This window comes from Cherax quadricarinatus, unplaced genomic scaffold (genome assembly GCF_038502225.1).
Source record: "Cherax quadricarinatus isolate ZL_2023a unplaced genomic scaffold, ASM3850222v1 Contig4554, whole genome shotgun sequence".
Taxonomy (NCBI): Eukaryota; Metazoa; Arthropoda; class Malacostraca; order Decapoda; family Parastacidae; genus Cherax; species Cherax quadricarinatus.
The window spans coordinates 576-25,575 of record NW_027199580.1 but is presented as its reverse complement, the minus strand read 5'-3'; the positions used below and the strand labels follow the sequence as shown (position 1 = coordinate 25,575).

General features: G+C 40.0%; 1 protein-coding gene across 1 annotated transcript; it reads left to right on the top strand.

The window, feature by feature from the left end:
- Positions 1 to 380: 380 nt before the first annotated feature.
- Positions 381 to 22,805, top strand: LOC128685372 (succinate--hydroxymethylglutarate CoA-transferase). Its single transcript, XM_053771875.2, has 4 exons — positions 381 to 833; positions 4,862 to 5,007; positions 5,555 to 5,661; positions 19,723 to 22,805. Exons 2-4 carry the CDS (start codon positions 4,866 to 4,868, stop codon positions 20,815 to 20,817), a joined length of 1,344 nt encoding a protein of 447 aa, XP_053627850.1. The 5' UTR covers positions 381 to 833; positions 4,862 to 4,865; the 3' UTR covers positions 20,818 to 22,805.
- Positions 22,806 to 25,000: the final 2,195 nt, after the last annotated feature.

The following is a 25,000-nucleotide window of genomic DNA, read 5'->3' as shown; positions in this document are numbered from 1 at the left end:
GAATATTTGCTAAAATTCAGGATTTTTATTCTTCACTCAAAATGTAAATACATACATCATGTACAGCCTGTCACCATCTGTCAATGGCTCTTGTCAATAAGCAAGAGCCTTTGACAGATGTATCTATGGTATCTGTGTGTGTGTGTGTGTGCATGCATGTGTGCATACTCGCCAGTTTTTATTGACAGGGATCGAGCCTTGGCTCCAGGACATGCCTCTGAGCTTCCTTGTTGTATTTCCTCATTCCTAATTTTATACCTATGTGTAGTGTATATTACCACCAGTTGCACATCCATTTCATTCCACTCTCCTACTGTCACTGCAGTTAAAAAGCTTCACCCAACATCCTCGTGAATGATCAGTGTTTTCAATTCCTACGTCTCCTTGTTCTTGGTCTTGGCATTGCAAAGAATCAGTTCTCATCACCTTATAACTTTTGTTAGTGTTCTCTGTTTTATAATGATATATCCTATTGTCTTGTCGTCTTCCAGGAACTAGACAAGTTGCAAATCTTGCTACCTTTTTGTATGAACTCTCATGTGTTGTAAGATTACTTCTTGTGCTAAAAGTTTCCAGATAATCTGAACACTGATACAATTTTCTAGTGTGCATTATAAGATGGTGTTTTTGGCTAAAAGTTTAGAACACTGTAAAGATTGATTTGATTTATCTCCCACATGAACACTTATGTATAATACAAGATGACCTTTCTGGCTAAAACATTTCAGATAATTGTATACACCGAAAACTAATATACAGACAGTACCTTACTTATGAACATTCGAGACATATGAACAGTCTGCCACCTCAAGTTTATTGTACCAATTAAGAAGGTAAGAATTTTTTATTAAAGTAGTATGTATTTATTATTAAAATATGCCTTAGTATTAAGAACCATACATTAATGATACTGTACAGTATTGTCTTTTAAGTTTACAATGAACATCTGTGCAGAGAGAGAACAACAATAATAATGATATTAAAAACATCAATAATAATAATAATCATAACAATAGAAAAATGACAAAATAATGACTACCGAACAATTCAAGATATGAACAGCCTTCTGAAATGTAACTTGTTTGTAAGTTGAGGGGCGTCTGTATATGTACTTTAGCTTATCTACTCTGAGGTCTTCTGTGTCAGAAGAATGTATTGATATTAAAATCTTTCAGATATTCTGAAGACACATGAAGTTTTGTCTTGTCATATACAGCCTCTCCTCACTTAGCAATGTACTCATTTACTGATGACTCAGACTTACAACAGGCTCTCTGACCAGTATGCATACTTAAATAATGTATAATAGAGTTGATTTCCTCTATTCTGTTTAGTACAATATACAGTACACTGCTGTATAAACATTTAAAAATATACCAGAAAGGTTATAAATGGTGCAAAGGTGACATTAAAACAAGATCAAAGATGGTTGACACAAATGCACCACCATTATAGTATGCTCCTCAATTAGTGACAAATTCATTACCGATGTGGTCTTAGGAATGGAACTCCGTCGTAAAGTGAGGAGAGGCTGCATTTTTACTAGAAAAAAAGAAATAAGGTTAGCTTTTGTGTGTGTACTGTACTTGCCAAACTATCTTTGTTGAGACAGCTCGTGGCCTTGTCTCTTAACCTCAAAAGTTAGTTGGCATTTGCCAGGCCCTGCCATACCTAACTTGTATATGTTTGTGTGAATATGTATTGTTAGTGATCCTTTTCAGCATATATTTTTGTGCTCAGATTGCCCAGAACCCTATTTTGGGGATGGTCCCAGGGTTAGCACCAAAATTGTTTCCCTTTAATTCAGTACAGTAGGACCCCCATATCCGCTGATCTGGTATCTGCTGATTCAGTTATCTGCAGCTTACCTCAGCCCGAAAGTATTAAGGAGGTTGCAATTTGAGGGTTCTTTTTTTCACATATATTCCAATTTTATTCATTGTTTGTTCTTTGAATAAGAGTGCAGAAAACATGGTCATATAAAGTTTCACTATGATTTGGCAAAAAACAGGCACTGCCAAAAGTCTTCTCAGAAGCAACAGTAGCAGTAGAAGTAGTGGCAGTGGTGGGAGGTGGTGGCAGTGGGAGGTGGTGGCAGTGGGAGGTGGTGGTGGTGGGAGGTGGTGAATGGTGGTAGGGGGTGGTTGCTGTTGGTGGTGGTAGTGGCAGTGGGAGGTCATGGTGGTGATGGTAGTGGGTCGTGGTGACGGTGGATGGTGGTGGTGGCCGTGGGTGGTGATGGTAGTGGGTAGTGATGGTGGTAGCGGTGGGTGGTGATGGCGGTGGGTGGTGGTGGCAGTGGATGGTGGTGGTGGTGGTGAGTAGTGATGGTGGTGGCGGTGGGTGGTGATGGCGGTGGGTCGTGGTGGTGAGTGGTGATGGTGGTGGTTTGTGGCTATCTTAATATATTAAAATCAACATTTGGTATGTTACAAAGTGGGAGAGGGTTATCAGACACAAAGGAGAGTTGAGTCACATTAGTGCTTGAGATAGTTCATACATATCTGATACAGATATGATATGCATCCAGTCTGATACAGATATGATATGCATCCAGTGCCATCTCAGAAACATCCCCCCCCCTCCATGGTCATACCCTCACTGTACACCCAGCAACAACCTCCGTGCCCACAGCCCCCCCCCATTCTGCCTACCCCTATAAATCCCCCCACAGCCACACACCTTCACACACACACCATTCCAGCCAGCAACTTCCACCCACACAACTCTCCCACAACTCCCCCACAGCCACATGCCTCCCCCACAGCCACATGCCTTCCCCCATACCATCTACACTTACAATTCCCCTCTATGCGGACAGATGCTCATGGCTCCTGGACAGATGGCCAATGGACATTTGGCCGACAGACATTATTTCACCGACGTACATTTGGCCAAACAGACATTTGACTGACGGACATTTGGCCGAATGGAGATTTCACCGAATGGACATTTGGCCGAACGGACATTTCACCAAATATTGGATAACCTACCCTATCCTATCCTAACCAAACCAAACCTATCCTAACATATCCTAACCTAACCTAACCTATCCTGACCTAACCTATCCTAGCCTAACCTATCCTAACCTAACCCAGATATCCAATATTCAGTGAAATGTCCATTTGGCCAAATGTCCATCGGTGATTTTATGGAGAACTGGTTAGATAAGTACACTTTCCTGCTTGAACAACATATAGCCATCATTACTTATCTGTTAACAGCACAATGTACAGCATCCTCTCCCTGGACATCCCATCGGGGTGCTGTTCCAGCTCCCACCGTGGCTGTAGATTAATAAGTGGGTTAGAAAACAATTTGCCCCAAGGAACATATATCTCAGCATTTCACTATCTTTTGAAATGCATATTGGAACTCACTTGGTTTGGGCGTAAAGCCCACTAATTACGCCATCGTGACACACGTCTCTTGTCTGTTCCTTGGAGCAATCTAAGGCCTGCTGCCCTCGTTGCCTTCCTTCTCATCATCCCCAAAAAGGATCTGCCGAACTCAGCTTTATATCTCTTCCTTGCTACACATTGCAACAGTATTCAATACAGGAGGGTAGGTTTCTTGTTATCTAGCTATAGACTAGAATTCCCAATAGTCCCAGCTTGTAGATAAAGTGGGGCGCAGGTTTTCCCCTAATTACTCTCGTTAAACCCTAACTGTGTAGTTGATCAAGAACTCTGGCAAAGAGAGGAAAGCGTGCCTCATGACGCTGTGGTAAATACATGTGGGTTTAAGCAAGCTGTTTGAGAGGAAGGAAGAGTCCACTAGCCCCTTCTGGGAGGGCTAAGTCCCTCTGAGGACTGAGAGATACCCCCTTTACTGGAGAATTTTCTCCACGAGTGAAATGTTTGTCAGCCAAATGTTGGTCAGCCATCTGTCCGGCCATGCATGCTCACACCTGTACCATTCCCAATAACCACCATTTCCTCACAACAACCAATCCTTCAAGGCCACATATTCCCTATGACCTCACGTCAGTTTGCATGCTGCCAGCAATAACAGCCTGGTTGATTAGACCCTGATCCACCATGAGGCCTGGTCTCAGACAGGGCTGTGGGGATGTTGACCCCCAAAACTCTCTCCAGGTATATGCCTGGTATACCTAGACACTTTACCTGACCTTTCACCCTAACATACAGTCCATATGTAATCACTTAGTTACCCACCACACTCATTACCACCAGCTGCATAATCGCCCACCAAGTCACCTATCATCCAATCACCACCCACACCAGGCCACTGACAAGCACACCTTTCACCCATATTACCTCCTCAAAGCTTCAAGCCCACAAGGCCCTACACCTTACTCATTCTTTCATTTACCACTCTCCCACAGTTTCAAGCCCACACACCTTACTCATGCTTTCACTCCCCACAGCCCCACTCCCATAGCCCCACAACCACACCTTACTGATGTTTTCACAGCCCACACACCCTAACATGCCATCTACACTCCTGGTCATGTAGACACCAGCCACCCTAATTACTGCCCATACCAGCTGTGCACACACACCCACTGAGTCACCCATCATCCACACTACCACCCACAGTGGGCCACCAACACTGCCACCCACATGCTCACCATCACACCACCTCATTGCTTTCAACCTCCATCCCTACACCCCTCCAAAACTCAACATCATAGGCATGTATGTAAATGAAAAATGACTTGTATATAGTGCTTGCCACTATCCGTGGTAGGGCTTGGAATGTATCCCCCACAAATATGGGGGTCCTACAGTACTGACTGTACAGAAAATATGGACACAGTCCATGGTTACTGCACTTAAAATTGGAGACAGGCCTGATAAAGTCAATGCTAGAGACATAATCCTGTATTTGATTTCAGCACAATGCAGAAGTATATGAAAACATGGCAGAAGCTGTCACAGAGATTCATCATAACTCCATCCACAATACTCCTGACTAAAATGAACAATCAAAGACAATGTCACAGCTTGCCGTCTGCAAACTTGAAAGAGAATAAATGCACTTGTAAGTGGCTTATCTTATTTACTTGTGTATTTACTAGTTCACTGCAGTACTTACTAATCTGTTGCCAGTAGTGGATGTTGAGTAAACAAAATATCTGTGGGATGGACAGGCTGCCACTGGCTTTCACAAAGACTCCCATTATTCCCTAATGAGTTTTTTCAAAAGTTTTAGGATCAAGAGAGTTGGAGACCTGAAATAGGTCACAGGTAGATCTCAGATTGTTCCAGAGTTTGTCACACTGTTGGAAGAACAGTTTAATGTTGTTTTTTCAGTTTTGAGTATTTGTTCTGTGTTCTGTATGCAGTATTAACAAATACAATACTTGTTTGTACCATTTGACATTTATTATATTTTTAGGAATCAGTATCCATAGCAAATACCAAGATTATTTTAATCCTGTATTAAAAAAATCTTATTATATTTTATCTCTAAAGCCATTTTGAATTTTAAGGTACGCCAAAAATCTAAAACAGTTTTGTATGTTCACCATTATATAAATATAATATTGTACTATATCCAGCAATTCAATTAATTTTTTCATCACCAGCACATGATGGTCCATTGTCTGGTGTCAGAATTATTGACCTGACGAGAATACTTGCCGGCCCTTTTGCAGCTATGCTGCTTAGTGATCTTGGAGCAGAGATAATAAAGGTATTAAAGAGTTGGAAAAATACTTGATGTTTGCCATTAATATAATGGATTTAAAGTAAGGTATAAGATGTATAAAGCAACTAAGGATAAATATAAAAGTCTGTAAGATGTAGCAAAAAAAAACAAAAAACAAAGAGAAGGATTTATGAAAATAAATGTGTGTATTGTATGGGCAAGATCTTTGCTGTGAAAAAGGATAAAAGCCTCCAGCATTTTTACGATTAGAAAATCTGAGAAAATGTGAAACACTATGAGACTATAGCAAAGAGTCACTCAAGACAAAAGCTGGCCCCAGGCTGGGCTGCAAGTGTAAAGAAATATACTCTCAATACCATCATCATTCCTTCCTACCTACCTTTCTTTCTGTCTTCATTCTTCATTCTTTCCTTCCTTCCTTCCTTATGGTTTCTATAGTATATATACACATATATAGTTACTGGACACTTTCATATAACTGCTATTATCTTCAGCAAGCTTGTGTTGTGTGTGAGTGTGTGGACTTCTAAATGTGCTGAGTCAGGGTCTGGCAGCTGTCAAAATGACATATTGTATCATTACTCACTACCCCTACCACCTGCCAAAACAATGGGGTCAGATGCTCGCTTCCCCTTCATCCTCCTACCTAATTATCTTTCTTCTTTCTCCTTCATTCTATTTCTTTCTCTTTCATTCTCTTTCATTCTCTTTCATTCTCTTTCATTCTCCTTCATTCTCTTTCATTCTCCTTCATTCTCCTTCATTCTTCTGGTATCCTGGGCATTGCTTTTTTTCACAAACTCCTCAGAACCATGAAATTGATCTTCACTGATACTTCCATCGTGTTAGAGCATCACTTGGGAAGAGAAGGGTCCCAGATTTGCTGGGGAGTCACATATTTCTTACCGCTAGGCACGATGAACAAGGACTACTGAAATGGCATTCCCACAATGCACCACTGGCTCCCCGATTTTTTTTATATGATGCACGCCAACCATGGAGACCAATTCTCTCATATATGGGTCTACCAGCTTTCTCCTGCTTGATTTGAAGCCTCTAGAACATTGGCTCGTAAGACACATATATGACCAAAACAGTCAAAGGGTTAAAAAATATGCCAATTTCAAAATAGGGTCCAGGATGAACAATGCAGAATTCCTGGCTCTAAAATATTTTCTTTGTTCATCAGTCACTTCTCCAGGCCCCTCTGACATTACTCTTGCTTTCTATTTTGAATTTTTATTCAAACAAAAACTATGTTTACTGTTATGCAGACTACTGCAATATTGTAATAATTGCATAAATAGTGTCAACCCATTTATGACTGCATATTAGAATGGCTAGTTGGACATCGGCAAAAATCAAACATTTCCCCTACTTTGAACTCCATTTCAAGGTTCTTTTCATAGTAAAATCAATCAAAATCACCTCCATTTCTATAATATGTTTTCCATTCTATCAAATGTAACTACAGAAACTAGAATATAACAATAAAAACTATACAAAAATACACCTCAAAGCCGGCATTTTAATCCAATAACGAGGTCAGAGTTTTTTTTTTCTCATTATGCATTGCTTGCTGCAGTATTTTTTTTATACTGTGCACACTGACCACACAGACCCATTCTCTCACGTGGGCCTACCAGCTTTCTCCCGCTTGATTTGAAGCCGCTAGAATTTTTGAGTATACAGTGGACCCCCGCCGTTCAGCGGCCGCGACTTTCATGAAATTTGTCTTGGCAACTTTTTTCGTCAAAATTTAGCTTTGCAGTTCATGACTAGCCTCGTGATTCGGCAACCCTCCAGTACAGGTCCGCTGTCAGTGCACACAAAGCCAGTCTCCCGCACCATTCACACTCAGTGTGCCACTGTTTACCAGCGAGTGACCATCACCTCACGGGTTCATACGATATATTTCATAATAATCCATTGTTTTTTATGCTTGCAACTGCTAAATAAGCCACCATGGGCCCAAAGAAAGCTCCTAGTGCCAGCCTTTTGTTAAAGGAAAGAAACAATAGAATTCAAGAAAAAACTCGTAGCAAAGTACCGAAGTGGAGGAGGAAGAGAGAGGGGAGAATTTGCCTTCTGCAGTGATTCAGTGATTCTACATATGTACGATACTAAAGCAGCAGGTATTGATAAAGGCTATAGTGCCAGCCAGTGATAGAGTGTAGAATTAACAGTGTAGCAAGTAAGTTAAGCAATTAAGCGATAGAAAAACGACATGAAAGTAACTCTCCAATGTTGTTGGAGGTGTATAGGGTCAATGAACATACGCCAGCCTGCTATCATCCACCACCCTAAACCTCTGCCAGCATCTCCTCCATCAAACTAATTAAATTAACATATCCTCCAAGGTAAGTGCAAATATTTCTTATTTATAAATTAAAATGTAAATATTTCTTATTTATAAATTACAAACATTGTTTAAATATGAATAGTGGTGGTGGTTTCTGCAATTGTTTAAGTGTGAATAGTGGTGGTGGGTTATGCTGCTGCTGCTGCCTCCACCACTACCACTATGTATGGCTTCTCTCAGTGGCCCTGATAAACCCAACGACAACACTTCCACCACTTACTCCTCACATACATTATGACATATTTTATTCATTCTAGAGTATATATCATGTTTCTATGTTATTAACCCTTTCAGGGTCGGCAGGCCCTCTCCCAAACCTGTTCACAGGGTTGGTAAATATTTGAAAAAAAATTATTTTTTCTTATGAAAAGATAGGTTTTTTTTCTTCTAAATTTTATAGGCTAAAAAAAGAATGTTTTGCCATCAGTACTTACCAAGATATGGAGGCGTAAGTTGACAGAAATTGAACCGCATACGGCAACATCGCCGACTGCCGGTCACCTGGTAATAGTTTATTTTGTTTTTCTACTTTTTTCTTTTATTTTTTAATATTTTATCTTTCAAGTAACTTTTATCAATCAATCAATCAATCAAGTTTATTCTCTATAAGGATTACAATGCGGGGTTTACAGATTTTGGTTATTGTGTGGTTTACATGTAATAAAATACTAATTACAGAGGGGGCCACTAGGACACCTAGCACGGCTAGGCATTTCGGGCAAACCTAGATTAATTCTTAACCCTAAATTATTACAAATTATGGAGTAAGTTGACTAAATACTGAGTGACTAATACTAGTTTGTGAGTTTAGCAATGTGAATGCTTTTGTTTTGGCACAGTACATAGTTTCTATATTGGAGTATCACAGGCAAACTTATGACTAGTTAGATTAAGATTAAGATTTATGGCCTCTGCGACCAATATAAAGACTATTTGGTATATATTCACTCATTGTATACTACACAATAACAGCACAAACTTTGCTGTCATTATATTGTTTACAAAACATGTTTACACAAACCAACAATAAAAAATGTTTGTAGATGATTGGTTCAGAGAACCGACATGTTGATAAATTAGACACATGTACAACTCTTGGGTATCTTTATTGAGGAAATGTTTCGCCACACAGTGGCTTCATCAGTCCATACATAGGAGAAACTTGAAGAACAGGAGGAGTATGAGGTAATCAGTCCCTCAACCTTGAGTCGATGTGTTCAGTCCATCAATCTTGAGTAGAATACGGCAGATGAACGGAGAAGCAGCTTATAAACCGTATGGCAGGAGAGGTGCAGCAGTCATAGGTAGTGTCACATTTGTTCAATGTGGAAGTAGGTTGTGCCCAAGAATTAGGCAAGCGAAGAATTCCTAAGTATTAAGATCCCAAGAGTTGCAGTGTCTGACAGGTTTGTAGGCAAATGGTTCAGACAACCGACATGTTGATAAATTAGACACATGTGCAACTCTTGGGTATCTTTATTGAGGAAACGTTTCGCCACACAGTGGCTTCATCAGTCCATACATAGGAGAAACTTGAAGAACAGGAGGAGAATGAGGTAATCAGTCCCTCAACCTTGAGTCGATGTGTTCAGTCCATCAATCTTGAGTAGAATACGGCAGATGAACAGAGAAGCAGCTTATAAACCGTATGGCAGGAGAGGTGCAGCAGTCATAGGTAGTGTCACATTTGTTCAATGTGGAAGTAGGTTGTGCCCAAGAATTAGGCAAGCGAAGAATTCCTAAGTATTAAGATCCCAAGAAGTTGCAGTGTCTGACAGGTTTGTAGGCGAATGGTTCAGACAACCGACATGTTGATAAATTAGACACATGTGCAACTCTTGGGTATCTTTATTGAGGAAACGTTTTGCCACACAGTGGCTTCATCAGTCCATACATAGGAGAAACTTGAAGAACAGGAGGAGAATGAGGTCATCAGTCCCTCAACCTTGAGTCGATGTGTTCAGTCCATCAATCTTGAGTAGAATACGGCAGATGAGCGGAGAAGCAGCTTATAAACCGTATGGCAGGAGAGGTGCAGCAGTCATAGGTAGTGTCACATTTGTTCAATGTGTCTAATTTATCAACATGTCGGTTCTCTGAACCATTCATCTACAAACCTGTCAGACACTGCAACTTCTTGGGATCTTAATACTTAGGAATTCTTCGCTTGCCTAATTCTTGGGCACAACCTACTTCCACATTGAACAAATGTGACACTACCTATGACTGCTGCACCTCTCCTGCCATACGGTTTATAAGCTGCTTCTCCGCTCATCTGCCGTATTCTACTCAAGATTGATGGACTGAACACATCGACTCAAGGTTGAGGGACTGATTACCTCATTCTCCTCCTGTTCTTCAAGTTTCTCCTATGTATGGACTGATGAAGCCACTGTGTGGCAAAACGTTTCCTCAATAAAGATACCCAAGAGTTGCACATGTGTCTAATTTATCAACATGTCGGTTCTCTGAACCATTCGCCTACAAACCTGTCAGACACTGCAACTTCTTGGGATCTTAATACTTAGGAATTCTTCGCTTGCCTAATTCTTGGGCACAACCTACTTCCACATTGAACAAATGTGACACTACCTATGACTGCTGCACCTCTCCTGCCATACGGTTTATAAGCTGCTTTTCCGCTCATCTGCCGTATTCTACTCAAGATTGATGGACTGAACACATCGACTCAAGGTTGAGGGACTGATTACCTCATTCTCCTCCTGTTCTTCAAGTTTCTCCTATGTATGGACTGATGAAGCCACTGTGTGGCGAAACGTTTCCTCAATAGATACCCAAGAGTTGCACATGTGTCTAATTTATCAACATGTCGGTTCTCTGAACCATTCATCTACAAACCTGTCAGACACTGCAACTTCTTGGGATCTTAATACAGTGGACCCCCGGTTAACGATATTTTTTCACTCCAGAAGTATGTTCAGGTGCCAGTACTGACCGAATTTGTTCCCATAAGAAATATTGTGAAGTAGATTAGTCCATTTCAGACCCCCAAACATACACGTACAAACGCACTTTCATAAATTCACTTACATAATTGGTCGCATTCGGAGGTAATCGTTATGCAGGGGTCCACTGTACTTAGGAATTCTTCGCTTGCCTAATTCTTGGGCACAACCTACTTCCACATTGAACAAATGTGACACTACCTATGACTGCTGCACCTCTCCTGCCATACGGTTTATAAGCTGCTTCTCCGCTCATCTGCCGTATTCTACTCAAGATTGATGGACTGAACACATCGACTCAAGGTTGAGGGACTGATTACCTCATTCTCCTCCTGTTCTTCAAGTTTCTCCTATGTATGGACTGATGAAGCCACTGTGTGGCAAAACGTTTCCTCAATAAAGATACCCAAGAGTTGCACATGTGTCTAATTTATCAATAAAAAATGTTGTTTATTACTATTTTTCTATTTATTTATTTATTTATTTATTTAGTAATTTGAGCATACATACAGAGGTACAAAAAAATACAGGTAAGAGCAGCATGCCAAAGCCACTTATATGCCTAGCATTACGGGCTGGCTTAAAATTAACTTAAGATTAACTAAGCAATGATGAAATCAGTGATAAGACATTATTGTAAACAGATAACTATAAAGCACAAATGAGTATTACAAAGACAGGTCATATGGTTGCATGGATTGCTGTACATTCAATCGAATGGAGTATTCTGTTAGACTGGGTTTTAGGTTTAACATTTATGTGATATAATTGTGAGAAACATTTAAGATATACAATTTATAAGGTTCAGTTATTCAGTATTTATTTGGTTTTGGGTGAGTAAGTGATCTTTGAGAAGAGACTTGAATTTATAAACAGGTAGTGTTTCTTTTATATTTACAGGTAATGAATTCCAGATTTTAGGGCCTTTTATGTGCATTGAGTTTTTGCATAGCGTGAGATGGACACGAGGAACATCAAAGAGTGATCTGTGCCTTGTGTTATGGTCATGTGTTCTGTTGAGGTTGGCAAGGAGATGTTTGAGGGGAGGGTTAATATCTATCATATATATACTCATATAGAGCCACTGGACAGGTTCCTATATCTACAAGAGGTTCTGAAAACTTGTAATAGTGTGGGGGTGGACTTGTAAATATGCTGAGTCACCAGTGCGTTGTGTGTCACAATGATGCATCATACCACCACTCGCTAACCTCACTGCCTTCCACAACACTCCCCTTCCTCCCCACACACCTACCTTCCTTCCTTTCCTTCCTTCATTCCATCCTCTCATCTCTTCCTGCTTACCTTCCCTCCTCCTTCCTCTCATCTCTTCCTACCTACTTTCCCTACCTCCTTCCTTCACTCCCTCCCTCCCTCCCTCCTTCCTTCCTTCCCTCCTTCCTTCCCCCCTCCTTCCTTCCCTCCTTCCTTCCCCCCTCCTTCCTTCCCCCCTCCTTCCTTCCTTCCCTCCCTCCCTCCTTCCTTCCCTCCTTCCTTCCCTCCCTACCTTCCTTCCTTCCTTCCTTCCTTCCTTCCTTCCTTCCTTCCTTCCTTCCTTCCTTCCTTCCTTCCTTCCTTCCTTCCTTTCTTTCTTCCTTCCTTCCTTCCTTTGCTTCTTCTCTCCCTCCCTCCTTCCTTCAAGTAACTTTTCTGGCCTGTGAGACCAATATAAGGTATATTGAATGTATATTCACTCGTATGCTACACAATAACCACACAAACAGTTATTATATTGTTTACAAAACATGTTTACACAAACCAACAGTAAAAAATGTTGTTTATTACTATTTTTCTATCACATATATACACATATAAAGTCACTGGACACTTCCCAGAACTGCTACAGCTTCTGTGAAGCTCATAGTTGTTGTGTGGGGGTGGACTTGTAAATATGCTGAGTCACCAGCCTAATTAGTGTCACAATGACAAATAACACCACCACTCACCACCCTCACTGCCTGTCAACACCTATCCCTTCCTTCCCACCCCACCAACTCACATGGAGATAAATCACTGTCTGAATTTTCTGAGTTATCCTAGGTTGATGGTCTCCTTCCTTTCTTCCCTCCTTCCTTCCTCCCTTCCTTCAGGTTGGTTTCCTGAGCATTGCTTTTTCAAATTTAAATTCAAATTCAAAGTTTATTCTCTATAAGGATTACAATGCTGAGTTTACAGAATTTGGTTATTGTGTGGTTTACATGTAGTAAAATAATGATTACAGAGTGTACCACTAGAACACCTAGCATGGCTAGGCATTTCGGGCAGACTTAGTTTAATTCTTAATTTTAAAATATTGCAAATTATGAGGTAAGTTGGTATTATGGCTAAGTGACTAAATACTAGTTTGTGAGTTTAGCAATGTGAATGCTTTTGTTTTAGCACAGTACATAGTTTCAGTATTAGAGTATCATAGGATTCATTATTTTAAGATTGAGATTAATATTTCTGTTTATGGTCAAATGGGTGAGTGAAAGTGTAAGTGTGAACCACCAGGTGGTATTCGTGTAGTTAGTTGATGGGGTTTATCAGGGAGATAAGATGTTTTCTAATGGTAGTTTTGAAGGTGATGAATGTGTCTGCAGTTCTAGAGTTCTCAGGTAGGGTGTTCCAGATTTTAGGGCCTTTGACATACATTGAATTTTTGTAAAGGTTTAGTCGGACACGGGGAATGTCGTAGAGATGTTTGTGTCTGGTGTTATGCCTGTGGGTTCTGTCACAACTATTAAGAAAGCGTTTTAGGTCAAGGTTGATATTGGAGTTTAAGGTCCTGTAAATGTAGATTGCACAGTAGTAAGTGTGGATGTACTGAACAGGGAGTAAGTTTAGATCTATGAAGAGTGGGGGGGTGTGTTGCCAGGGATGGGATTTAGTGATCATTCTTACTGCAGCTTTTTGTTGGGTTATTATTGGCTTTAGGTGTGTTGCTGCAGTTGATCCCCAAGCACAAATAGCATAGGTGAGGTATGGATAAATAAGTGAGTGGTATAGTGTGAGAAGGGCATTTTGCGGCACGTAGTATCGTATCTTGGAGAGGATCCCAATCGTTTTGGATACTTTTTTGGTTATGTGTTGGATATGGGTGCTGAAATTCAGGTTGTTGTCAAGGTATAGGCCTAGGAATTTGTCCTCATTATGTCTGGTAATTAGAGTGTTGTCGATCTTAATGTTAATTTGTGCATCTCCTGCTCTGCTACCAAACATAATATAGTAGGTTTTGTCAGTGTTAAGCATAAGTTTATTGGCTGTCATCCAAGTCGATATTTTGATCAGCTCCTCATTAACAATGGTGTTGAGGGTGGCAAGATTAGGGTGAGAGATGACATAAGTCGTGTCGTCAGCAAAGAGAATGGGTTTCAGGTGTTGGGATACGTTTGGAAGATCATTGATGTATATGAGGAAGAGCAAGGGACCAAGGACACTTCCCTGCGGAACTCTAGTATCAAGTGGCCATGTTGTTGATGCTGTGTCTTTATTGGTGACTTACTGATACCTATTAGTAAGGTAAGATTTGAAATATGCAAGCGCATGGCCTCTTATACCGTAATGGTCAAGTTTGTGGAGTAGGATGTCGTGGTCTACTGTGTCAAAAGCTTTTCTTAGGTCAATAAAAATTCCTAGTGGATATTCCTTATTTTCCAAAGCTGTGTAAAGCAGATCTAGCATTTTTATGATTGCATCATTAGTGCTTTTATTTTTCCTGAATCCAAATTGGCAGGGGTTGAGTATGTTTTGTGCCATTATAAATGAATATAGTCTCCTGTGCACGAGTTTCTCAAAGATTTTGGATAGCAATGGTAAGTTTGATATTGGCCTATAGTTGTTTAAGTCTGTAGGGTCACCACCTTTATGCATTGGTGTAACCCTTGCCATCTTGAGTAGTTTCGGGAAGGTGCTAGTTTCTAGTGACTTGTTAAAAAGTAATGAAATAGCATGCGAAAGGACATGGGCCGCTCGCTTGTACAGTAATGGTGGAACATGAGACAGATTCCCCGAGTTATTTTTAAGTGACTTTATGATCTCGGTGACTTCCGTGGGCTCAGTTGGTGCAAGATAGAAGGAATTTGGGAAATTCCCATCTAGGTAGTCCCCGGCATGGGCATTAGTATGTGGGATTTTATTGGCGAGATTAGATCCTATGGTTGAGAAGAAGTCGTTTATCTTGTTAGCTGTGTCAGTGGGATGTAGTGGTGTTTCATTAGGTTTAGTTAGGACAATATTCTTGTTTTTTTTCAGTTTGTGGGTCCCTAGAATCTGAGAGAGTGTTTTTCAGGTCTTTTTTATATCTCCTCTAGTGTCTGTGAATCTACTGGAGTAGTATAGTTGTTTGGCTTTCTTTATTACTTTGGTGAGAACTGATGAATAGTGTTTAAGAATATCTTTGTGTATTAAGCCCTGTCTATATTGCTTTTCATATTGGTGTTTCTTGTCAATGGATTTCAGAATGGTGCTGGTTAACCCTGGGCAACCAAGCCATTTGTTTGTGATCTGTTTCGTTTTTATAGGACAATGTTTGTTGTATAGTCTAAGTAATTTGTTAAGAAAAATGTCTGTCCAGTCATCAATACCATTGGCCTTGGAGAATTCTGTAGGCCAGTCAACAGTCTCTAGGTCAGCTGTGAACTTCCTTATTGAGGCCTCGTCATGGAGTCTAAAAGAGACTTTGTTGAATTCAAGTGGTGGTTTACTAATGTTTGTCATGAAGGTAGGGTAGTGGTCTGTAGTGCTATCTGTGATTATCCCTGATTTAAGGGGGGCTAGTATATTGGTCCATATGTGGTCTATTATGGTTGCACTTGCCTCAGTGAGCCTGGTTTGTTTAGTTATTGTTGGTATGAGAAGTGTGTTGTTCATACAAACTCTTCAAAACCATAAAATTTACCTTCACTGACACTTTCATCTGTGTTTGAACTGTCACTTGGGAACAGAAGAGCCCCAGTTAGCCGAGGAGTGAGGAGTTTCTTACCACTAGACATGGTGAACAAGGTGTAATAGAATGGCTTTCCTACAATGCACCACTGGGTCCCCGATTTTTTTTATACCGCACACACTGAAGATGGAGACCCATTCTCTCACATACAGGACTACCAGCCTTTTCCTGCTTGATTTGAGGACGCTAGAATTTATGCATACTAGTACGGCACCAACCCTGGCGCCTTAGCCATACTGGTATGGCACCAACCCTGAAAGGGTTAATATTGTTTATTATGTCATATTAGATGAATTGTGATAGATAAATAAGCCGTACGGATGATATTAGTGTCATATTGAACCATAAACTCGCCTCCCTTTTGCCTCCTACCTGTCTTCCATACACCAACAAGAGTCAATAAAGGTAAGTGGGATGTTAAATGTTCATTTATCCATTTTATTAGTGATTTATATTTATTTGTCATTGTTTTCTGTATGTAAATCTATATTTAATCTTTAAAAATATATTTTTTATTAATACTTTTGAGTGTCTGAAATGGATTAATTGGATTTCCGTTATTTCTTATGGGGAAAATGGATTCGCCATTCATGAATTTCACCATTCGGCAGGCTCTCTGGAATGGATTAATCACAAAACTCGGGGAGGGTCCACTGTATATACGTCAAACACGTTGGCTCGTAAGACGTACACCTACCATCCAACTTATGACCTGCTCGACTTACGACCACTCGACTTACAACTGTGTTTTTTATGCCAAATGTCTGGGAAATAAACAACTATTTGTGTTGTACACAGTATTTATCCTAAACCTTACAGTATAAAATACAGTACTAACAACATAAAAAGTAAAGTAAAACATGAAATACCAAAATAAAGCAATAAAATAAAGTCATTACAAAAATGTTTTGTTGATATTCAGTAGTAAAGTTCAACTTATGACCATTTCGACTTACCACCGGTTTCTCGGAACCGAACTCGGTCGTAAGTCGGATGGTAGGTGTATACAGTGGACCCCCGCATAGCGAACGCCTTGCATAGCGAACAATCCGCATAGCGAACGCTTTGTTCGCTAAAATTTTGCCCCGCATAGTGGACAAAAACCCGCTCAGCGAACTTCGTCCGAGACGCGTCCAATCTGCGCCCTCAGCCAGCCTCACATGTGCCGCCCGTCCCATTGTTTACCAGCCAGCCTCTGCGGTAACATTCAAGCATACACTCGGAATATTTCGTATTATTACAGTGTTTTCGGTGCTGTTTGTGGAAAATAAGTGACCATGGGCCCCAAGAAAGCTTCTAGTGCCAACCCTACACCTCAAAGGGTAAGAATACCCATTGAAATGAAGAAAGAGATCATTGATAAGTATGAAAGTGGAGTACGTATCACCGACCTGGTCAGGTTGTACAAGAAACCAAAATCAACCATCGCTTCTATTGTGGGCAAGAAAACGGCAATCAAGGAAGCTGTTGTTGCCAAAGGTTTAACTGTGTTTTCGAAACAAAGATCGCAAGTGATGGAAGATGTTGAGAGACTCTTATTGGTGTGGATAAATGAAAAACAGCTAGCAGGAGATAGCGTCTCTCAAGCGATCATATGTGAAAAGGCTAGGAAGTTGCATGACAATTTAATTAAAAAAATGCCTGCAACTAGTGATGATGTGAGTGAATTTAAGGCCAGCAAAGGTTGGTTTGAGAGATTTAAGAAGCGTAGTGGCATCCATAGTGTGATACGGCATGGTGAGGCTGCCAGTTCGGACCACAAAGCGGCTGAAAAATATGTGCATGAATTCAAGGAGTACATAGAAACTGAAGGACTGGAACCTGAACAAGTGTTTAATTGTGATGAAACAGGCCTGTTCTGGAAGAAAATGCCAAGCAGGACCTACATTACTCAGGAGGAAAAGGCACTCCCAGGACATAAGCCTATGAAAGACAGGCTTACTTTGTTGATGTGTGCCAATGCTAGTGGTGATTGCAAAGTTAAGCCTTTATTAGTGTATCACTCTGAAACTCCCAGAGCGTTCAGGCAAAAGAATGTCCTCAAGGATAATTTGTGTGTGCTGTGGAGGGCAAACAGTAAGGCATGGGTCACTAGGGAATTTTTCTATAACTGGTTACACCATGCATTTGCCCCCAATGTGAAAGATTACCTAACTGAAAAGAAATTAGACCTTAAGTGCCTCCTGGTGTTAGACAATGCCCCTGGTCATCCTACAGACGTGGCAGAGCGACTTTATGGGGACATGAGCTTCATTAAGGTGAAGTTTTTGCCTCCTAATACCACTCCTCTCCTGCAGCCCATGGACCAGCAGGTCATTTCCAAATTCAAGAAACTGTACACAAAAGCTCTGTTTCAAAAGTGCTTTGAAGTGACCACAGACACTCGATTGACTCTAAAAGAGTTTTGGAAGGATCACTTTAATATCCTCAATTGTGTAAACCTTATAGGTAAGGCTTGGGAGGGAGTGACTAAGAGAACCTTGAACTCTGCTTGGAAGAAACTGTGGCCAGAATGTGTAGACAAAAAGGGATTTTGAAGGGTTTGAGGCTAACCCTGAGAGGAGTAGTATACCAGTTGAGGAATCAATTGTGGAATTGGGGAAGTCCTTGGGGTTGGAGGTTAGTGGGGAGGATGTGGAAGAGTTGGTGGAGGAGGACAATGAAGAACTAACCACTGATGAGCTGATAGATCAACTTCAAGAGCAAGAGGCCAGACCTGGGGAAACTGGTTCAAAGGAGGGGAGAGAGAAATTGAAGGAATTGCCTACTTCAAAGATTAAGGAAATGTGTACAAAATGGCTTGAAGTGCAAACCTTTTTTGATGAAAATCACCCTCACACAGCTATTGCAAGCCGTGCTGGTGACTGTTACAATGACACTGTTGTGAACCACTTTAGACAAATCATAAAGGAACGAGAGGTACAGGCCACTATGGACAGATATGTTGTGCGAAAGAAGTCCAGTGACTCTGAAGCTGGTCCTAGTGGCATTAAAAGAAGAAGGGAAGTAACCCCAGAAAAGGACTTGCTACCTCAAGTCCTAATGGAAGGGGATTCCCCTTCTAAACACTAACACTCTCTCTCCCCTCCTCCCATCCCATCAATCATCACCAGATCTTCAATAAAAGTAAGTGTCATGTAATTGTGCATGCCTTTTTCAGTTTGTGTGTACTAAAATTAACATTTTTTGTGGTAAAAAAAATTTTTTTTCATACTTTTGGGTGTCTTGCACGGATTAATTTTATTTCCATTATTTCTTATGGGGAAAATTAATTCGCATAGCGAACATTTCGCATAACGACCAGCCCTCTTGCACGGATTAAGTTCGCTATGCGGGGGTCCACTGTATATACAACTGAAACAGTCGAAGGGTTAAGTGATGAGTGCCTGTATGGTATAAGCAGAGATTGAAGGCACTGAGAAAAGGCAGTGTGATTTAGATGGGTAACATAATTACATACAAACTGTGGTGTATGGAGAACTCTTTGTTTGCACAGCCCAACTGTAAATTTGGAAAATAAAAATAGAAATTATGTATTGTAGGTGATGTGAATATCACTCGGTCGTTCAGGGTATGCACTGTTGGGTTTGGCTAAGAATTAAATAGGTAACTGTGTGGAAATAGTCTTGCCCTTAACTAGAAGGCCTCAATGAGCCATGGGTCTCCTGCTCCTAATGCAGTATACCACATCTTCAGTAATTTCTGTAGTAATAGATCACTGTTTTTTCAAAAATAAATTTATATTTATTTTTTATTACTTGCTTATTGATTTCAATTTTTGTTATGCTCTATTAATGTCTTTGTATGTTTGTTGATCTTTGCTTTCTTAGGTGGAGCGTCCCAATAAAGGAGATGAAACTCGGAGTTGGGGTCCACCTTTTTTGGGATCAGAGAGCTGTTACTTCCTTAGTGTGAACCGCAATAAGAAAAGTATTGCTGTTGACCTCAAACACCCAAAGGGAGCATCTCTTTTGCAGGATCTAGCCAAGTGCAGTGATGTTTTAATTGAAAACTTTATACCTGGGGCTCTTGACCGTTTAGGACTAGGGTATGATAACCTAAAGGAGGTTGCACCTCATTTGGTATATTGTACTATTTCTGGGTATGGTTCCTCCGGTCCATACCAAAACAGACCTGGTTATGATGTCATGGCAGCCTCTATTGCTGGCCTCCTTTGGTCTACTGGCCCAGAGGAAGGAGAACCATGTAAGGTTGGAGTTGCCATGACTGATTTAGCAACTGGGTTGTATGCACATGGTGCAGTAATGGCAGCATTACTTGACAGACAAAAAACAGGATGTGGACAAAAAATTGATTGCAGTTTACTGGCTACTCAAATATCATGTATGGTGAATTTAGCATCAAACTTTTTGAATGGAGGAAAAGAGGCAAAGAAGTGGGGAACTGCTCATGAGAGTATAGTGCCATATCAAGCTTTTCCAACAAATGATGGTTGTCTTATAGTTGGTGCTCTGAGTAATGATCAGTTTACAACATTGTGCCAAGTTATTGGTCTTGAAAATCTTTTACTAGATGAACGCTACTCTACAAATGCTCTTAGAGTTAAAAATCGAGAAACACTTATTGTTGCACTTAAAAATGTTTTTCAGCAAAAATCTACTCAGGAATGGCTGTCCATTCTTGAAGGTTATTCCTTGCCCTATGCGCCGATCAATTCGCTGTCCCAGGCCTTTTCCGATCCACAAGTAATCCATGATAAGATGGTACAAACAGTTGATCATCCAACTGCAGGGAAAATTAAGCAGGTAGCACCAGCAGTATCATTTAGCACCTCTCAGAATAAAATCAGGATGGCCCCGCCTCTTCTTGGGCAACATACACGATATGTGCTTTCAAATATTCTAAAGTATTCAGAAGAACAGATTCAAGAACTCAAAAAGCATAGTGTAATACATGATGTATAATAGATTCTGTACTTTATCTCTGATGTCTTGCTCCCTTTGTAAGCCTCAATTTAAATGACTTATTTGTTAAAAAAAAAAAAACACTAGACCGTCATTTAACACGAGTTTATTTGGCAAGTTTTGGTTATAGCACAGTTGAAAAATTGCGAAGCAGTTTTATACAACACTTCTTAAAATTAACTTAACACAGTTCAGTCTGTGGGAGGGGAAAAAAATTTGAGTGTTGTCGCCATCCCCCACCACCCTCCGCCACAGCAGCAAAGGATCGCTTCACCTTACCCCTTTGTGCTAATGCATCAGGTGATTTCAGGTGTAAGCCCATGATTATTTACTGTTCTAAGAATCCTCATGCTTTGAAAGGTGTAAATTAAAACACCTTACCAGTAATTTGGAGATCAAACCAGTCAGCATGGATGACAGAGGAAATATATATTGACTGGTTTAAGTATCACTTTATTCCTGAAGTCAAGTTTTACCTGTGCAGCAGAAACCTTGCATTCAAGACTTTCTTCATTCTTGATAATTCCCATACTCATCCACAGGCTTTGCTGGATGTGACCCCACATATAAAAGATGTATTTTTACCTTCAGATACAACACCCCTAATTCAACCACTGGATCGAGGAGTTATAAAGTCATTCAAGTGTAACTACACAAAAAAGTTATGAAAAAACTAGTTGCATCATTGGGCTGACTCCAACTTGGCAGTACCAAGCCTCTGGAATAAATTTAACATTTCAGATGCCATCAGCTATGCTAGAAGTGCATGGAATGAAGTGCCCCAATCAACATTAAATGCAGGCTGGGGAAAGTAATGGCCTTCTGTAGTTAATTCTTTGAGTAGTTTTCCCTTGCTCGAGAGTCAGGTTCAGAAAATTGTTCAGCTGGCAAAGAGATTACCAGGTGATGGTTTTGAAGATGTGAATGAGGATGTGAATGAGCTCTTAGAAGATGATGATGATGAAGACAGAAGTCCAGAGGAAATGTTGGCAGAGCTCGATGCACAGATACAAGGAAACCAGATAACAGAAGAAGATGAAGAAGGACCTGAAGAAAAACAGTTAACATTGCAACAGTTATGTGAGCAGTTCCATAATATTGGTAAAGTTAGACTTTTTCACTGAAGAGGACCCTGACAAATCTAGAAGCAGTGCTTTGGAAAGGGGTCTAGAGCAGCTGATGATGCCTTACCATGAGGTGTATAATATATTGCAAGGTAAAAGAACCCAGAGATCCATTACAGTATTTATGCACACTCCAATACAACCATTGACTTTAGTACCAGAACCTCTACCATCCACTTCTGCCGACAACCAACAACCATCCACCTCAGTTCAGTAGGGCCATACCATGCATATCCACTCTCTTCGCAATCATCCACAAACACTATTACCCACAATTTAAGGTAAGAAATACTATTATTTCTATTGCATTTGTAGTCTTCAGCAGTAATATATCACGACAATGAACTACAGTTACATATGCACTTTTATTTTTGTAAAATCTGTTGGTCTAAAAAAAGTCGTTTGGCTTTTTGGGGGCTCCCAGGAACATAACCATATTTTTCCCATAAGTACTTCAGTTTATCTTACACGGTTTTACCTAACACGGCGTTTTCAGGAACGTAACACGGTGTTAACTGATGGTCTACTGTATACAGGAATTGCAAAGTACCTGCCAAAGACTGCCATATACATTACTGATGTGTCTTTCAAGTGTAATCAAGCTTCTGCTACATGAGAAAAGTGTGAAGAACAGTCTTCCTCAGCCAGCATATGTAAGAGGGAATGTAAACTTAAAAGAAATGGAAAATCATTAAACAGTACTTTATAGTACTGCAACTACTGTATTGTATTACAATTTTAATGGAAAATAAATTTCTTAATGCACCTACCATCCGACTTACGACCTGCTCGACATACGCCCGCTCGACTTATGACCGTGTTTTGTATGCCAAATTTCTGGGAAATAAACAACTGTTTGTGTTTTACAGTGTTTATCCTAAACCTTACAGTATAAAATACAGTACTAACAGCATAAAAAATAAAGTAATAAATGAAATACCAAAATAAAACAATAAAGTCACTACAAAAATGTTATGTTAATATTCAGTAGTAAGGTTCGACTTACGTCCATTTTGACTTACGACTGGTTGGTCGAAACCAAGCTCGGTCGTAAGTCGGATGGTACCTGTATAAAAATTAAATAATTCTCTAATATATTTGTCTTTTCAGATATGATGTTTCCTATTTATATTAAATGAATTAACCCTTGAACGGTCCAAACAAATCGGCGTTCAGATTCGTAGTGCTACAAAAGTAGATCTGCTTTTTTTTTTACATATTTTCAAATGTAACAAAAAAAAATGTAGATAAAAGTTTTTTACACGTTTTCAAATGTAAAACAAAAAAAAATGATTACATTTTTTTACATACTTTCTGTTACAAAAAACGCGATTCTAAAAGCTTAGAGATCTCCAGTGAATACTAGAAAGGACTGCCCTTCTAGCATCCAGCCTGTTACTGGGTTTTCGTAACAAGTAGTCAGTATCCTTGTCCAATTATCCATTAAAATTCAGTATGGTTCAATAGTGCTTTAGGATTACAACTGGTAGGCTACTAACTAGAGAAATTAAAATTTAATAAATTTATTAAGCAGTAAGTTGTCTAGAGGTATATTATCAAATTAAATTAATTACAGCAATCAAAATAAAATCAATCTCTCGAGTTCAATATTATTGTGCTGAAAGCACATATCACATTTATAATTCTTAAGTACCGTCAGGTACATTAACATTTAATAAGATATTACAAATATGTACAAGTAAGTGTGTGTATGCGTGTAAGTGCTCTTAAGTAGTTAGCTATGTCTCAAGACTCGACTAGACTTAAACAAGTGACTGACAAAGTCCTCAAATAAACTAACTTCTTGACCGACTGGCAACCTGAACAGTCTGCTTGAACAACAAAGAATGCTAAGCCCAATAGCAATGCAATATCAAGCGACTGCGACACAGAATCAGGAACAAGGAGATAATATAACGACACTAAGTAGGGACCATCAACAGATCCTCCACAAAAGTTACCAAACTCCCATACTACTGAATCTGTGTTCAGCATAGGAAAAACGCGACTGTGACAATACACAGAAACCAGTACAAAATTAGGTCAGAAGCTATAGCTAAGGACCTGAGATACTCAGAGTGTCTATGTGACACACAACCTCAGTACAACGTCGAAAATCACAAAGTCTATACAATGTTCTGTGAACAAAGTTCTACAGAACTAACAAGAATAATGAGACAGACAATCTGTCCAACCACCAAGCGAGTCTCCAGCAGACTGAAAACTTCACGAGAGGTGAGGACACCCCCCCTCGATCACGTGATAGCTACGTGGACAGCGCAGCTCAGAAGCCGGCAGTATAACGAGCGACAAGCGATAATTACAGTAGTTTGACAATCAAGACTGAGCACATTTTATATACATCCTAACAATATGTAATATTTAACATCCTAACAACATAAGCTACGTCAAATAACAATATAAGGCAATACATTTGCAATTTAGCTATTATCGCAAATATAAGCAATATAAAATTAAATGAAAAAGTAATATACATTATATATACATAATAATCATTGTAACCCATTCAGGGGTTGCAACACCCCCCCCAACACGACAGAGGGTCGCACTAGGAGTTGCATTAATGTCTTTCACATTATTACTGATTACTCATATCAATACAATTTAATATATATATTAATCCGAGTCTCTCTTGTGCCAAGCACTTCTACAATTTCACAGCGTCCGTCACTAGGATATGCCCCTAGTACTAGGGCAGTACACAGTATCGTATCTCTGCATACTCGTGGTTATGTACATCAGTGTAGAGACAGGATAGCGCTGACAAGGAGGGCACGTTGAGGCTCGATCATAGTAGAGGAGACTGCATTCCACTCTTAAGTAGTGGTTGTGGAATGCGAGGCAGTATGAACATCTGAGTATGAAACAGCTTAAGGTGTGTAGTGAAGGGGGGAGTCTGCGGCAGGACAGTGTTGCGTCACGCAGTACCTCGCCCACACGACACTACCCACTCAACACTCAGCTTGTCTCCTCCTCACACAACAATACTGTAAATACATAAATATAATAATTAGACATGACATGAGTATATATAGTTA

What these genes read in the sequence shown, in the direction of transcription:
- LOC128685372 (XM_053771875.2), top strand. Translation starts at nt 4,866, where the DNA reads ATGCAGAAGTATATGAAAACATGGCAGAAGCTGTCACAGAGATTCATC. An exon ending in GAAAGAGAATAAATGCACTT is followed by an intron (nt 5,008 to 5,554) that starts GTAAGTGGCTTA and finishes TTTCATCACCAG; the next exon opens with CACATGATGGTCCATTGTCT. An exon ending in TTGGAGCAGAGATAATAAAG is followed by an intron (nt 5,662 to 19,722) that starts GTATTAAAGAGT and finishes TTGCTTTCTTAG; the next exon opens with GTGGAGCGTCCCAATAAAGG.